The sequence below is a fragment of the Balaenoptera physalus genome (genome assembly GCF_965194825.1).
Source record: "Balaenoptera physalus genome assembly, chromosome: 3".
Classification (NCBI taxonomy): Eukaryota; Metazoa; Chordata; class Mammalia; order Artiodactyla; family Balaenopteridae; genus Balaenoptera; species Balaenoptera physalus.
The window spans coordinates 158,897,320-158,914,737 of NC_138890.1; the positions used below are offsets into that span (position 1 = coordinate 158,897,320).

Here is a 17,418-nt window from a genome sequence, read left to right on the forward strand (position 1 = left end):
AGAATATAGTGAAACAAATTGCATACTGACTGTGTTGATACGTATGGCAGGTAAAACATTTTTGTATTATTCCAGCCATCACTTGAAGATTGAATGCAATATTCTTTGTTTCTTTTACATGGCAAAGATGTGAGCATCCTTCTGGATGCTGCAATATTATCAGTAACAGCTATCACATTATAATTGGAGAATGAATCAGCAATAATTGTGTCACCTTACACCTGGAAACAATCATGGAGACAGACTGATTCTGAGTTGCTATAGCAGAAATCAAGAGGTTTAGTCCAGCTCATTGCTTTTTGGTCTAGGTTAACCAGGTAAAGTGACCGCCCATGTCTAGTTTTCTAGCTCTCTCTGGGACTTATACATACCCCTTGATCTATTTTGTTTTGCAGAGATAATTTGATCTCAGACAGATCCAAGTCCCAGTATTCCATGTGTCTTTTATAGAGTACACATAGATGTTGGCTTAGCCTATCAAATATGAGCATATAAGCACAGAAGAACATTAGGCATAAGAAGAGGCAGAAGGCAAGAGTTTAACCATGATTAAACCTCAGGAATATTCAGAGCATACTGGCTCCAACAAAACTAGAGGCAAGAATGTAGGCACAAGGGGTTGGAAGGAAATAATAGCTAACCCTTAGGAGTGCTTACTTTTTATACTGTAATAAACTCTTTTCTTTTACTATCTTATCTAATCATCACAACCGCCACTATTATTCCCATCTTACACAAAAGAAATTAACTATTTTGCCCAAGGTCATAGCACCAAACTTAGGCAATTAAGTTCCAAAGTCTGTGCTTTTAAAGGATATTCTATGTTATATCTACCTAAAAGTAGCAAACAAATAAAACAATTAAATTAAAATGGAAGCCTTCAACTACTGCTGAGGTTACTGCTTTGAGAGAAACACTGATAGATTGACCTATCCACGTTTATGACTGGAAAATTACATAGCAGGTGGGCACCTATAGGCTAGACTAGCGGTTCCAAAGAGATGCCTTTAACTGATACTGTTCACTAATAGTAAAATTTATCACAGACATTATGGAAGACATTTAATGGCTACAGTATTCTTAGAGACACGTTCTGGAAATATATGTTTCTGGCTGCTGCAGTTCTTCTCAGATCAAATCATATTTCTTGTGAAAATAGTGTAGCGTTAACTGATGGAGCATAAACCTGAAGGGATAGTTCAATGAGTTCATATTCTGAAATGAAAAAAAGAAGTCAATTTTATTTGCTCTTAGACTCGGGTTTTGAATCAAATAATATTAGATGCATTGGGAAAGTTAGAAGAGACTGCCTCAAGTTTGCCTTTTAAATGTCCATGCTTCATTTTTAAGACCAGGATAAAAGTATGTGACAAAAAAAGCATCTAGAAGTTATTGAACAATTTTCTCGTGGTGGAACAATATGTCGACATTAATTGATATTTGAAGAACTGATGAATCTCAGCTAAGAAAACATAGTAAATAAAAGCTAGTTTGTAAAAAAATAAAATAAAAAAGAAAGAAATCAATGACTGCTATTGCTTTAATAAAGGATTCCCTGCAAGTATCCTGCTGCAAAGTGTAAATGGGAGAAGCACTTCAAATCTGAGCACCTTGAAGGGAACTAGAGGACCCTTAAGACCCTTTTTAAGATTGTTTCAGTATTTAATTGACTAGGTGTGGTGCTTCCAACAACGTTTTAGGTGTGTGTTAAATGTAGTGAAAATCAGATTCTTCTTTATATGTGTCATATTTTGAAGGAAGAAATCTTTTAACTTCCCATAAGAGGGAAAAGAACAAGAAAATGCAGAGGCTATTGGGCTGGGTAATGTACTAAAGGGTGGATTAACTTCTCAGGAGACCAACAGTGGTTCACCGAGGCTATTCATTGCAATGTCACAAGAGAATAGATGGTTCTTATATGTTTAAATTTTCTTTTATGTAAGAAACCATTTTACTACTAGTCTTCTTGAAATGCTGACCCTGGATATATTTTGTAAAGACTTAATATCAATGAAATTTTACTCAGAAAATTGCAAATAATAAGTAAGCTGGTTTTCCTGATATTTTGAAGAAATACTTTAAAAATAATTAATGTATGACTTGATGCTAAAGTTATTAATGACACAAAATTATTAGGTCTTATTTTAAGCAGGAAATAATTTGTGTCCTATGTACTACATAAAATCAACTTGAGATATAATATGCAAGAGAATATTAATGTTGGTACTAATAGTAAAAACTACCCATGATTTATGGGGGATGGTCTAGAATTGCAGTATCATTGGGATGTGTATATATATATATATATATATATACATAAAAATTTTGAAAGCTTAAATTTACTCCAGATTTTCTAAAACAGATACTCTGCAGCTTTGTTCTTCTTTCCTTTACTGACTGTTGTTGCTCTATATCACTAAATGTTTTGTTTTTGTTTTTGCTGTGTATGTAGGTAGTGCTTATTCTAATTAAATGCATAGGTCACTGAGGAGGAAAATTAACAGTTCTATAGGGTACTAAGAAGAAAGTAAGGAGAAGGGAGAATTTATACCTCAATACTGAAGTTCCTTTTTGTCTACTTCACACATAATTCTTGACTTTATATTATAACCTCAGTCTACCAGATTGAAAGAGTCAAAAACAAGAACAGTCTTTTTAAAAACATTTTTATGGCAACCTTTCCTGCTAAGGAAGTATATCCACAGCCCTCAAATCACTTCATATCATGTAATAACTTTTAAAACTCTTATCCTAAAATTGAAAACTATATTGCAAGGTGTGAAATTACTGTAGACTTTATGAATATTTTTAAATAACAGGTACATTACTTAATATATAGTCTATTTGCTTTGGAATATATAGATTCATTTGGTTTACCTAGTTGCAGGGAAAAAAGAAACAACTATTAAAAATACATGTATTACTGACATTTTCGTAACTGTCATGAGAAAGAGAGATTCTTGTCCACATAAAAAAAGAAAATAAAATTTTACTCATTGAACCAATTATACTCAACTATTTCTTGTGTGTAAAAGTGTAGGGAAAAGGAGCTGAGCGTCTTCTTTCTATATGCAGGTGACATAATTCCAGTTATATCATGGCATTTCTAGCTATTTGTCACATAGTGTTCCATGGAGAAATATCATTTTTAGACTTATCCATCATTATTTACTTCAAAAGCGTATAACGTAGAGTAGACTATTTATGGGTAAGATAAATTATATTGTAGCTTTAATTTTTCAGGTTTACAGCTCTCACTTGTGACATAGAAGATGAAGAGATTTGACATCCATTTCAAGCATGTAACTATAATTTCATAAAATTTTATGTTCCACAATATATAATGTGTGATAAAAGATGTGAAGTGCAGAAAATACTCACCATTAACTACTTCTTTGTGACCACAAGTTATGGGCCTTTAAAATAGGGTAAAATCTTGGGGGAAAATGTTTTTTGTTGTTGTTGTTGAAAAACTTCCAAAATAGATTAGAGTAAAATTAAAAATAAACTAAGAGAGCATGTGCAATATTAGACTAAGTCGGGATACCTGAGTTTTGTTTCCAGCCTCTCAACTGTCGAGCTGCAAAATATGGAACAAATATTTTAATATCCCAAACCTCAGGCGCCTCATTCTCATCGCAAAGGAGGAAAAGATTATTAATGATGTCAAAGAAAACAATATCTATAAAATAATTAGTATATTTATATAAATTACTCAAATAGATAACATTAATGTAATTATTAATAATCAAAAGAGCCCATTTCCTTTGATTTATATTGTTCTCTACACACATACCCAAGTCTGATAATAAAGCTTATGTCTACTAATTTCACTCCATGTTATTTTTCCTGTGTTGCTAATGGAGCTTGAAATTGATGTAGTCCTTTTGAATTTCAACATAGATCTAGTCTCAGTCCCTGATCATTTTTGTTGGTACTGACTTTTTCTTCATATAAATTCACTAACACATTTATATATGCAATTATAATGAAATACATTTAATGTAATTTATCTTATCTGAAACCATCAGGAAATTAAGGCTCTTTTACTTGTGTGTTAAATTTTATAGGCACATAATATTTTGGTTTATTAAGTATTATTAGGCTGCTTTCATGAGTCATCTGGCCCCAAAATAGTGGCAGATAATTTCACTTGGTTTAATGAAAAAAAACACTGGGCAGAGAGTTGGATAACCCAGATTCTATTCTGATTTCTGTAATTAACTAACTCCATGATATTGAGGAAATCACTTAGCCTTTCTGAATCTCAATTTCCTCAACTGTGAAATGAAGTAATTGAAACAACGTTCTCTAAGGTACTTTCCGGTTCCAAAGGCCTGATTTTATGTTGTGACAGAGCCATGCATTGAGGCTATTTGTTTTCTTTTCTTTTTAAAGCTATGTCTCCTTTTTCACCAATTGAAATTACACTAAATATTTTTGGAATAGCTGATCCCAAGTATTATTTAGTTTAAGAGTTGCCTATGATGAACACAACTGGGAGACAGCCAGAGTGGTTGGTTTCTCTGGTCAAGAAATTATGCAGTGGTTTGGAATGGTGAGTTCAAGAGTCATGGTAGAAATAGTTCTAGAACATGAAAGACAAAGCTTAAACCTCAAGTAGAATGCCTTTTTAAAAAATTTGTATGTGAACTGATATCTATATATCTATATCTGTATATCTGAGCTGACTGCTCAAAGGCCTTTTTATTCTTCTTTCTATGAACAGGGCCAATAAGTTTCAAGCATCATTAGCAGCAATGGTGTACTCAAAACCAACAAATGATACGCCGAGTTCTCAGAGAAGGCGTCAGGATATAAAATGAGTGGCAACTTTGTCATATCTGCAAGCATAGAAGGATCACAGAAGCAAAGGACTCAGTGTTTAATAAGGCAATGAATTAAGCCTATTTTAAACTAAAATACATCATTATTTGTATTTTTATGTGAACAGAATCAAAACTTGGAATTAAAGAAACATTACGTTCAACTCAAAGTGTTTCCTGCCCCACAATGGTGGGGAATCTGCTTGGGCAGCAGCTAGATTGTGGTATCATAAAAGTTCAAGCAGAGAATTGCAAAAGCTTTCTGTGCATTGTTACAAGTTTTCCAGGTGTACGCGTGATTCTGGATCGGGGAAAGGAAGTGGGGAGAAACTGTGGACCCTGACCCTGTCTCATTCAACATATTCTGCATAGTGATGTAGCTGGTAAGCTTTCTTTAACAAAAAATCCCATATTAAAAATAAATGCTTAGAACAGTTGGCTTAGAGAATACTCATAAGAACATGATAAAATTAATGAATCCAAGCATTTGATTAAAGTTTAATTAATAGTCATTATTTGAATGGCAAGAGGAGCAGAGGCCTTCGCCACTGCGTGTCTGTACATAATGAGACAGCACGTCTCATCTGACTTCACACGATGATTTACATGGTGACAGCTCTGCCGTCAGTCCTGAGCTCACCACACACCAGATCAACTACCCAGGTTTCCCACATTATAAAGTTAAGATTGGCAGACATTTTACTCTGACCTAATACAAGAAACAGTCACTTTAAACCGTGTAAAGGATGAAGAATTAGCAACAATAAAATCTTTTGCAGTTTTTTTGCTGACTTTGATGTAGAACATCAGATCCTCTACCCATGTTGATCTTTGGGGACTTACTGATGGATTTGCCCCCAGATCTGTGGAATACAGTCAGTATTCAATAAGTGCTTACTGTATGGAAAAAGAAAGTGTGTGGTTCTGTTTTGGGGTCAATTAGACAGGATTTTTTTTTAATACCTGGCAAAACCAAATTCAGAGTAGGAGATTTATAGGTTCATTCTACATGGAAAAGTCTGAATGATTCCTGGAATTGACACGATGGTGTCAGAATGACTCCCTCTCTCCTTTCCTTGTTTCTCTCATCTCAGTCTGCCTTTGTATGTAGACTTTGTTTTCTTCTGTTTTCAAGGTGTCTCCATTATGTTGTCCAGCATGTAGAGTGAGATGAGGACTATCTTAAAAGTCAAGCAGGGACTTCTTCGACTGGAAAGGCAGATTCTTACTAACATTGACCAGATCTGAGATCTGAGGTCTCTGCCCATAGAATGGCCAAAGGGACAAAATGCAGTACTTAACAACATCACTAGATTCACACAGGGGATTGGTACAGGATCACTTATACAAAGGAAGCAGCAAATGTGTTTACTAGAAATAATAAAGATATTGGTAGGAAAAATTAAACAAGCAAACAAATTCAATATTGTGTTAGAAAATTGGAGCACATAACCAAGAAATCAAAATTATCTCTTTAATTGAAAGTCACGACTTATTTTTTAAAAATAAATAACAATAATATTTGATTTCTGTAATTATCTACATGTAGTTTTCTCTTGCTGCATCACAAATTCCCACAAACTTAGCAGCTTAAGACAACACCTATTTATTAACTCACATTCTGCAGGTAGAAATCTAGCACAGCATGACTGGGTTCTCTGCTCAGGGTCTCACAAGGTTGAAAGCAAGGTGTCAGCAGGGTAGAATTGATCTCCTTGCTATTGTAGAACTGAGGTGTCTTCATACTGCTAGCAATGACGTGGGGACTGCCCTCAACTCCCTTCTGTATTAGCAATTTTCAACATGGGTATTTGTTTTCTTCCAAGCCATCTGAAGTATGTGTCTCTGACTTCCTTTTTCTACACCTGGGAAAAAACCCTTCTGCTTTCAAAGATCGCATGTGATTAGATCAGGCTCACCAAACATGAAGTAACCTTAAGGGTTAAATCCGTAGTCTTCCCAGTCCCGGGAATTTTACAGGGAATGTACACCAAGGGGAGAGAAATCTTAGGCAATATAGTAGAATCCTGCCTATCACACCATATATGCTGGAGTTCAATCATAATTCAGAATTAAGGCTTGATTTGGATTCAGTTCTGTATTATTTATGATCTAAAATAATACAGTGAAGTATGATCAGACCCTGGTTGATCTCAGAAATTCTGTCTATAACTTACCTTAATCAGCAATCAATGATATATGAAGAGAAAAATATTGTAACAAGCAATGAAAGGAGATCAGTAAAATATATTTTTTTAATTTTGGAAATAATGCAAATATACAGTCTATGGTATTCATATGTCAGTTTCAGGAAAATGTGCTACAAACACACATACATACATGATTCCATGGATTCTATGAATTATTAGGAAATTTTAATCACAAAGCAACTCAGTTTCTTTTGAAAAGTAATCAAACTTTGAGAAATTTATTCATTTAAGGCCTCAATCAATATCAAATTAAACATCTGCCCTTATAATCCTGAATTCTTTGTTTAAAAAAAATTTGACCTGTAAAAATGCAATAGCCTGAAAACAGTTTATTTCACTCAGGCATCCAATACTATGTATCTGCTAAAAAGCAGTCAAAATTGAGGTTCTAATATCTGTGAAATCTGTGCTCATTTTTCTTTTTTTTTATTCTTTCCTTTTTCCTTTTAAAGTTGAAGTCAAATTGGACCTATTATCTCTTTGGTGGTTTCTAGGGAATCCTATTAGCCCTAGTGGGAAGTGAATCCTGAGAATGATTCTTTCCTTAATGTGTTTATAATGAGAGCTTTTAAAAAAAACAAAGCTAACCTATACTTAGAAGCAAGATGTAACCTACTGCATTTCTTACACAGAATAGTAACTCTATTTCTCTTTAACAAATTGAAATTTAACATTAAGGTTACTCATTTTTATTCTTTCAGCAAAAAATAATATTTAAAGTATAAATTATCATGCAAATAAGATAATATTTATGGCACTGTTATAGGATATAAGACTGAGAGAAATGAATTCTTAACAGTAAATTTGACATAAAGCTTAACTCATGATACAAAGAAAGCAAGCTGTTTAAGTAATTGGATTTTTTTTTTTTGTATTGGTGATATTATACTTTCAAAATCCACTTAAAGTAGTTACTGTAAAGTGAGGAAAGGAAATAAAAGACTTAAATGAGATGGCTTTGTGCTTTAACACATAAAGCAACCCCCACAGTAATGCATGTTACAGAAAATGGGTCACCTTCAAACCACCCTTGAAAAAAAGCAGATAATATAATTTCAGATTGTGTTCTTAGAGTATTGTTTTAGAGTATGTACATCTACTTGACCTTTATTCATTTTGCAGAAATGTGCATGTGTGAGCACATGAAAACATGTATAAATACCATCTCTTTCTCTTTTTTTCTCTCACATACAACATGTACACATGTCTAAACATCCTCACACACATTCACATGTCTATTTGTGTGGTTATTAGTAAATTGTGACAAAGAAACCACACGCGTTAATGACTATTTCTCTAATTAAATAGTTACTCCATTTCGTCTTTAACATAATGGATTTTTATATGTTTCAAAGCAAATTATAGTATAACCATGGGCAGAAACTCAGGAAAATAATTTTCATTGAAGAATTTCACTGATATAAAAGTTAACTATATTCTCTTCAACATAAATATTGTTCACAATTTTCTAGTTGACTTAATTGTTTCAAATCTATAATTGACACAGCATATTATTTATATGATTTCTAACTATAAATGTAATATCACTTTGTACTTTAATAAAACACAAATATAACATTTTTTAAATTATACAGCATATGCTTATAAACATTTTCTATAGAAAATTAGGATTTGAGAGGCAGAAAACTATAAAAAGAAACAGTGTTTCCAATGGATATCTTTGTTGTTATGACACATAGTGTTCCCTACTGGACTCTGGACTCCTGTGTCCTTAAGAACAAATACTACGTGATGTTCTCTAGAGCCTAGTGCAATCACTAGTGGGCAGTCCAAAGCATTTTTGAATGAAGCCAATCTCAGGAATGCATCCATAATAATGCAATTGGGTTTTGTTCCAACTGATGTCACAAAATACTTGGGTAGCTAGCATCTGTGGCTAAGCTAATTATCTGACCAAAGATGATTCAATGTGTGTGTGTGTCTGTGTGTGTGTGTGTGTGTTTCCTCTCAAGAGAGACCCAGTTTTGAAAGTTAAGGAAAATGGTATTATACTTACCAAATTAAAAGAAAGCTCCTTTGGTTTTAAGTGCTAGTCGCATGGGATTAGACTACCTGATTGGAATCTCAGCTTTGTTTCTTTCTATGTGTGTGTCCCGAGCCAACTTGGCCTCTCTGTGCCTCAATTTCTGTATCTACCAGATGGGGATGATAATAGTAGGGTTGTACTCATACGGTTGTTTTGAGTATTAGAGTGTATGAAGTATATAAAGCCATTAGCAAATTCTCTAGCCAAAAGTAGAAGCTTGATAGGGCTTCCTAACATTATTTTGTATCTGATTAGTTTTCTTGCACCTATTTACATAAATTAATATAAGTGAAGTGGAAACAAATATTGCTATCCTGGGCTTGTTTGGATGTAAATAGAGATAAATGAAGGGAAATGGACATTATGAAGTTAAATTCTCTACAATATCCTCCATATTTTATGATACAAACATTCGAATCCACATTTTACATATGAGGATTCTGAAGTCCAAAGAAATTTGTTAACTTACACAGTAACATCCAGGTAAGAACGAATGGGTTTGGGACTCTAACCCCAAATTTTGATGCTCATAATCATGGATTTTAGATCAATCCATGTTTTATATTAGAATTAAGATTTGGGTCTGTCTGCTTTATTAGAGTTATTAGATGCATATACTAAGAAGTTAGGATAGAACATATAGCTTTTGAAAATTACATTTTACATGTTGAACTATTAGAATTTAGTTTAAAAATTTTATCTATCAGATTTATAATATTAGCATATCATTTATTTTGAGAATTAAGTAAAGCTTATAACATGTGTGACACAGTGCCTGATAGTCAGTAAGGGCTAATAATAAAAGTAATAACATAGATACAAAATAGTAATAACTTAATAAATGATATCTAGCTATAATACTGTACTATGATTATTAATAAACCATGATTATTGGCATTATTTTTTGTATACTTTTGGCATTTCTTTTAAATCTAGAATAAATCATACAAACCTATCTAGTATTCTGAAAAGTAACAACATTTGAAATCGTACATAAAATTCACTTTTATTCCACATAGAGATTCTGTTACTGACAATTTGATGACTAGTTTATTGTCTGGAAATGTTTTTTTTACCTAAAACCTGGCTTTGTGAAAAATGTTTTACAGCTTTGGAAATGTAGGAAAGAAATTATTTTAACCTTCTTCTCCATATTTTTCCTCCCAAATCCAGGGCCCATGCCAATGACCTCTTAAACTTTTACAGAAGTACCTATTAATATAATGTGACACTCTCAAATGATATAATATAATCTGGTCAAGGTAAAGTCATAAAATATGACAATCTAAAAAAATAGTTAGGATGCCCCTCACATGTAACCACACATGCAATCTTCGAGGAGAAAAAGAAAGATGAAAGAGAACATCGGGTGAATAGTATATATTTTTCTCTAATGGGATGTATAATATATCCAAGCATATCAGCTTTCGTTGCTCCCAAGCATTGCAAATAGTCTTTGTTCTTCTTTGCTCTTCTTTGGCTTACCTTGGCGGAGGTGTGGGCCCTTTTGAAATGAATTTCTACTCTCTTAAATAGAAGGTGAAATATTTCCAGATGATAAATAGCTTTGGGTCTGTAACCCAGGCAGGGGAGTTCTCAACTAACATTGGGCTGTTAAAGGTAATTTCCAGCCTTGTAAAGTGATATTCCTTTTGCTCAAATGACAACAATCAAGCTAGGAAGAACAAATGAGTCCCTTCAGGGAGCAGAATGGAATAGAATGTCAAATATTCTTGGGCATTCAGTGGCTTCCAAAAGAGAGAAATTTTGCATTATGGCATTACACAGGCAGAGTTATAGATCATCTTTGTATCTGGTCTTCTTTCATAAATAAACAGTGCCTTAAACGTAATCTAATCACTTTGTAGCTGATACAATGGCCACTGTGAGGTTCCTGAGAACTAAGCAACTGCAAAGAAGACACACTAAGTATTTTATGTTCACCAAAGACAATGTAGCAAAAGTAGTTTGTTTTGTATATAATAAAATTATTTTGTCGAAAGAAATTCACATAAAATTTTCTCATACTCATTTTGGCCCATTTATCTGAATGAATCCTGTATGTAAGTAAAAGTTATAATATTACTTCCTATTTCATGCACTAACTGCTGAACCATAGTACTAAATCATTCTACAGCCTTCATAATCATAGATTTTAAAAGTGGAAATAAGTATTACTATTTACATGCTGTTATTGCACCAACATTTACTGAGGCATGTCCTGTACTGGGAAGCTTTCCCCTAGACTGAATGTATTTATGGAGATGGCTGGTGGAAGATGTCTGTAATTTGTATTACAAGGATCTCAGTATTAAGTAGGGCATACTGTTATGGCACCACATTGGCTTTTACATACTTAAAAGCTGAAGAGATATTCTAAGATAGAATAGTAAAGATTTAAAAACACATCGGGATGTTTCATGTTCTAGCAGGCATTCAGAATGGGGCCTAATTTCCTGAGAAGGATAATGATGAGAAAATAATTAATATAAATAAGCATGATTCTTTTAAACTTAAAGAAAACAAAGACACAAAATACAAATGCAATGATTGAAACTTTCTTGGATATATGTTCAAAAAAAATAAAGAACTAAAAAAAGTATTTGGAGAGGGCTTCCCTGGTGGCGCAGTGGTTGAGAATCTGCCTGCCAATGCAGGGGACACGGGTTCGAGCCCTGGTCTGGGAAGATTCCACATGCCGTGGAGCAACTGGGCCCGTGAGCCACAATTACTGAGCCTGCGCGTCTGGAGCCTGTGCTCCGCAACAAGGGAGGCCACGATAGTGAGAGGCCCGCGCACCGCGATGAGGAGTGGCCCCCGCTCGCCGCAACTAGAGGAAGCCCTCGCACAGAAACGAAGACCCAACACAGCCATAAATAAATTAATTAATTAATTAATTTTTTTTAAAAAGTATTTGGAGAGACAAGAGGAGAAAATTGAATGTGGCTGGTTATTAGGTGATGATGGGCATAATGCTAACGGGGTGGTGTGGCGGGCATCAGACAATTTAGCCCATTTCTATAAACTGATAAGTGCGTGAAGGATTGGTGACTGGTCAAGTAAGTTCAAAGCTACTTACAAGCATTTATATTGAGAGGGCTCCGACTAAGGAGGGACAATTCTGAAAAAGACTCAGAAATGCCAATGATTAAGAGAAAAGGAGAAAGACATGCAGGGTAAAACATAGAGATTAACTGATAGTCTGTATACAGAATTCCTTCCACCTACATGATAATGCATGGAATCCAGACATAAATGAGCAGAATGTAAACAATAAAGAAATTTTGAAAAAAGAAGTTCTTCTGTAGAGAATCTGGAAATAAATAGGGCAGTGATGGAACTCCATTGTGGTTAGAATGTCCCCAACCAAATATCTGAAATTAAAAGGAATGGTTGATTCTCTTTCCATTCAACCTAGGACAAAACTGTAATCAATAAATTCAACCCACAAGTTCAAAACTCCATCCTTAAATATGAACAGACAAATGAGAGTCTTCACACACACACACACACACACACACACACACACACACACACACACAGAGTCCTCAAAAAGATTCAAGAATTCCCAGTGTCCACAAAATAAGAGCACAATTCTATTAAAAGGGGACATTCGTAGTAAAGGAAAAAAATCTTGGAAATTAATATGCCTGTCATATGTGTGTGTGCACACATGGGTATGTGTATTGACTTTGAAAATGCTGAAAATAATCAATAAATAATTTTAACATAAATTTTAATTTTTTCACAAAATAGGCCAAAAGATATAGAAATGAATGACTGTAGAAAAAGTATATTATTTACAGAAGGTCCATGAGATCTAACATTGAACATATGAATTCCAGAAAGACAATGGGAAACATGGAGGATAGAACATAATCATGGAAATAATCATAAAAGGAAATTTCTCAGTGCTGAAGGAAAATAGTTTTTGAATCGAAGGAACTTACTAAGTGCCTGACCCAAAGAAAGAAACGCAAACACATATCAACTCACATCTGGAGACAATGTTCAAAACACAAGCACACATAAACACACACTTGGAGACAGTGTTCTAAATAATTAGAATACCAAAATAAAAATAAGATTGTAATTTTAGAGTAAAATAAAATGGGGAGAAAAAAGAGGCTCTTTACTTGCAATGGAAATATAATCAGACAGACATCATTTTTACCATTGGTTTCTAGAAGACTATAGATACATTCCTTTAAATGTGTGAAGGGAAAATTATTTCCAATCTAGAACTATATGCCCAGACAGTAATTAAGTATATGTGTAGGTAAAGAAATAAAGCCTGAAATAAAGGCATTTCTGACATCCAAAGACTAAAGAAACTTACCTCTCACAGACACATTCTCAAGAAGTTATAGGAGATTGGCGGCAACAAACAAATTAGTCAACTAATATAGAAGAAAATATAAAATCCAAGAAATAGTGTTTCAAACCAGGAGATTAATAAAGAAAAATTCCAGGTTGAAAATCGTGCAAATGCTCTAGTTTGGAGTAGGAAGAAAGAGGGGTCCCTGAACAACGTATGTTTTGAAAAGGAGATTTGATGTTGGCCCTGAGAAATGAGGTGAGCTTAAAGATATGAGAAAAGCAAATAATACAAACAAAAAGATATCTCAAAAAACTCCATATGCAAAATGAAAACATTGTAATCATATAGGCACTGTATGTTATTTGGCTATGGAACAAAAATATGTACATTATTATAATTATCAAAAGAGTTAGTGTTTTGTTTAGTTTTATTTTATGTTTTAGCAGCAACTGATGGAGAGGGCTTTGAAGGCTTTTGTATTAATCAGGGTTCTCCAGAGAAATAGTCAATAGGATATATATTTATTTATTATCAAGAATTGGCTTGTACAATTATGGAGGCTGACAAATCCCAGGATTTGCAGTCAGCAAGTTGGAAACCCAGGAGAACACATGGTATATTTCTATTGCAAAGACCAACAGGCTCGACTCAGAAGAACTGATGTTTCAGTTCAAGTCTGGAGGCAGAATAAAAACCAGTGTCACAGCTTGAAGGCAGTCAGGCAGGAGGAGTTCCCTCTTACTCATGGAAGGGTCAGCTTTTTTGTTCTATTCAGGTCTTCAGTTGATTGGATGAGGCACACCCACATAAGGGACCACAGTCTGCTTTACTTTGTCTATTGATTCAAATGTTATTCTAATCCAGGAATATCCTCACTGGTATACCAAGAATAGTCTTTGACCAAATGTCTGGGCAGCCTGTGGCCCAGTCAAACTAATACATAAAATTAACCATTAGCGCTTACTTTTAAAAAAGAGACCAATAAATAAATAAATACATAAATATATAAATAGACCAAATTGACAAAATCTTTACACTTAATTTTGTATAATACAGACAATGGAATTCAGGGATGAGAAAGGGAAGGAGTTTAGGGGGGACTGTAAAAGTGTTAATGTTATAATAGTAGAAAATAGAGAACCAGAGTTACATTGTATGATTGAACTGAATTCAGACCCAAAGTACATATATACTATTCAGACCAGTGTTTCATTGATAACAAGTAAAATAAATGATATTACAACACTATTGGAAAAAAAGAAGTGGCCTGGGGTTTGCAAGTCAATAAGTATTATTCAAATTGATAAAAGAAATACTATTATAACATTTTTATATTTAACAAATATCCACATATGTTTTTTTTTTTAATAAGAATTCAACAGAAACAGTTAAAACATGATTTCCCTGGTGAATGAGACTGAGAAAAGGAAGGTAAAATTGTGCATTACAAGCTCTTCCATACTCTGATTTTAGCCATTTCAATGTAGTACTTTGGTTAAAATACCTGTGATTAACTTAAATAGATGTAATAAATTCATACTTATTGATAAAGCAAATTGTTATATAATCCACCTAAAATTCAGGTTATAAAATAGTATGTAGTGTACCATAAAACACTATGTAGTGTACCATAAAACCTATAGACATATAATTAATAAAGTAATTTGCAGGTATATACATCAAATGAAATACATGTTGAACACAATTTTTGATTTTCTAGCAAAAACTTTTCAGAATCATACATTTCTCCCAACATCCTCCATGCCCTCCTCATGCCTGTAACCACCCTTATCCTGACAAATAGCAAATGGAAATAAAAATCACTGCCGGGTCTAGTGATATAAAAAGTATTTCCCATTTTATGTGCACTTTTCAACCCAGAGAAAATAAGAATAAATTTCTTTTTTTCTGCAGCAGTTTGTAAAATATAATCTGAGAGATGCTAGTAAACACTTAACTTTAGATTAGCTTTCTCAAAACTTTTAGACACTGGAGTTCAGATTTGCTTACACTCCAAAGCTAGTCCTCGGTATCTTTTTTAAGCCTCTCTTGGCATCTCATTTTCACTCTCCATCTGAGATGACTTGGAAAACATCAGAAAATAACAGCACCACTTCCACAAAACAACTGCCTGGACAGTGCATATTTCTATAGCTATCATTTATGGAACTCTCTGGGAGAAATTTTAAGTGTCAATACTAAAAGATGATATTATTGGATTTGGCTGCTTCAGTCTGTAAATATAGTCAGCGCCTACTCAGAAACAGCTTTTTTAAAAAAATAATCATAATAAGAAATATTTCTTGCGTTATTTTTAAATCACTATAAAGGAAAATAATTTTATCCTTGTGGAATTATTATCTTACATGGAGCTTAAAGCCACTGTGTAAAATAGCATCATGTGATTGTTCATAGTTAACACAACCCAAAGATTCAGCAAGTGAATCCTTCTGTAACCCTCCCTCCTGCTAAATGCAAATAAAACTGAGAAGTAGCTTCATAATGTAAGCTAAGCCTGAGTTGCATTGCTAAAAATTTAAGAAACCAATCTCATCTGTAGACATCAAGTTCTGGAATCATTCAAGATTCACAATTTTTTGATTCATAAAAGTTACATTTTTGATCTTTATAATTACCCTTCTATTTATATTTACCTGTTTATTTAAGGAATTAAGACAACACACACATATTCATCACATTGTTTATGAAAGGATAAGCAAAACCCATTGAATCATTCAATTTCCTTTGAACGAACGTAATACAGATATTAAAAACTAATTCTGAAAAGTTTCAAATTATACTGAAAATGATTATGGTATATTGTTATTGAAAACGTTGACTCATTTCTCATTTTTATATCATGTATATATGTATTTATAATCAGATAATATTATATATACATATAAAACATATACAAACATACTTCTATATGTATACCCTTTCATTTATATATGAATATATGTGTATATGTAATGGAAAGTGTATAAAATGATAAAAGAACTTATCTCTAAGTAAGAGGGTGATAGGGATTTTTATGTTAGTTTACAACATAAACTATTATGTTATATATGTTCTCTATTCAAATTATTTTATATGTGATACAAAGCAAATTCTACAATACCCAACATCAGGCCAACATCATTTATTTAACATTAGAATTGACGTTGCAAAAATACCAATACTTTTACCTAGTCACCCATGTACTGGACTCAATCAATACTGAATAACTAATTTTATTTATTTATTTATTTATTTATTTTTAAAAATATATTTATTGGAGTATAATTGCTTTACAATGTTGTGTTAGTTTCTGTTGTACAACAGAGTGAATCAGCTATACATATACATATATCCCCATATCCTGTCCCTCTTGAGCCTCCCTCACACCTTCCCTATCCCACCCCCCTAGGTGATCACAGAGCATCAAGCTGATCTCCCGTTGCTATGCAGCAGCTTCCCACTAACCATCCATTTTACATGTGGTACTGAATAATTTTAAACATTGCCTGTCAATGCTGGGTACTGCAGGTGATCTTCTTTAAGGTATTAACATGCAATGAACTGCTGTAACCATTCTAATCCTCTCAAGAATTTTACATTCATCAATCTCATTTTCAGTTCAAATTTAACGTATTTTCACATATTTCTTCTGAAACTTTAATCTCTGCAAAACCCAAATTTAAATTAGAAGGAAAAGGTGGAAGTGTATAGAGTAGCAGCAACTGAATTTAATTTGATCTTGAATAGAGCTGAAAAGACATTTGCTTTTTTATTCTTATGTCAGTTTGAAGAGAAAACAGTTCTGATTTTGGCTAAATGAAAATTTTTTTTGGTGACTCTACTTGGATCACATTGTAAAAACCTACTTAGAATTTTCACTTGCTTCCACAATATTACCACATATTCTTTGGAGCCATTGGCAAAATGGATCCAGTTTATAAAGACATTGCTTTTGCATTGGGCTTTTGCTTGTCTCATATCTTTAGATAAATTTGAAAGTAAAAGTAAATGTTC

At 33.3% G+C, this 17,418-nt stretch overlaps 1 protein-coding gene and 1 long non-coding RNA gene across 6 annotated transcripts in view; one reads left to right on the forward strand and one right to left on the reverse strand.

Annotated features, from left to right (window-relative positions):
• The window catches only part of CDH12 (cadherin 12), a 998,421-nt gene that overhangs the window by 780,514 nt on the left and 200,489 nt on the right, over window positions 1–17,418 (forward strand). The window contains exon 1 of one of the 5 annotated variants that reach the window (XM_082453741.1): window positions 2,139–3,302. The exons of the other annotated variants lie outside the window; for them this stretch is intronic. Within the exon in view, the coding sequence (XP_082309867.1) occupies window positions 3,273–3,302 (30 nt within the window). The 5' untranslated portion in view covers window positions 2,139–3,272. Of the gene's footprint in view, window positions 1–2,138; window positions 3,303–17,418 lie in introns of those variants that run through there. 5 annotated transcript variants of the gene reach the window in all.
• The window catches only part of LOC309656873, a 1,296,162-nt gene that overhangs the window by 398,488 nt on the left and 880,256 nt on the right, over window positions 1–17,418 (reverse strand). The gene's annotated exons all lie outside the window — the stretch shown is intronic.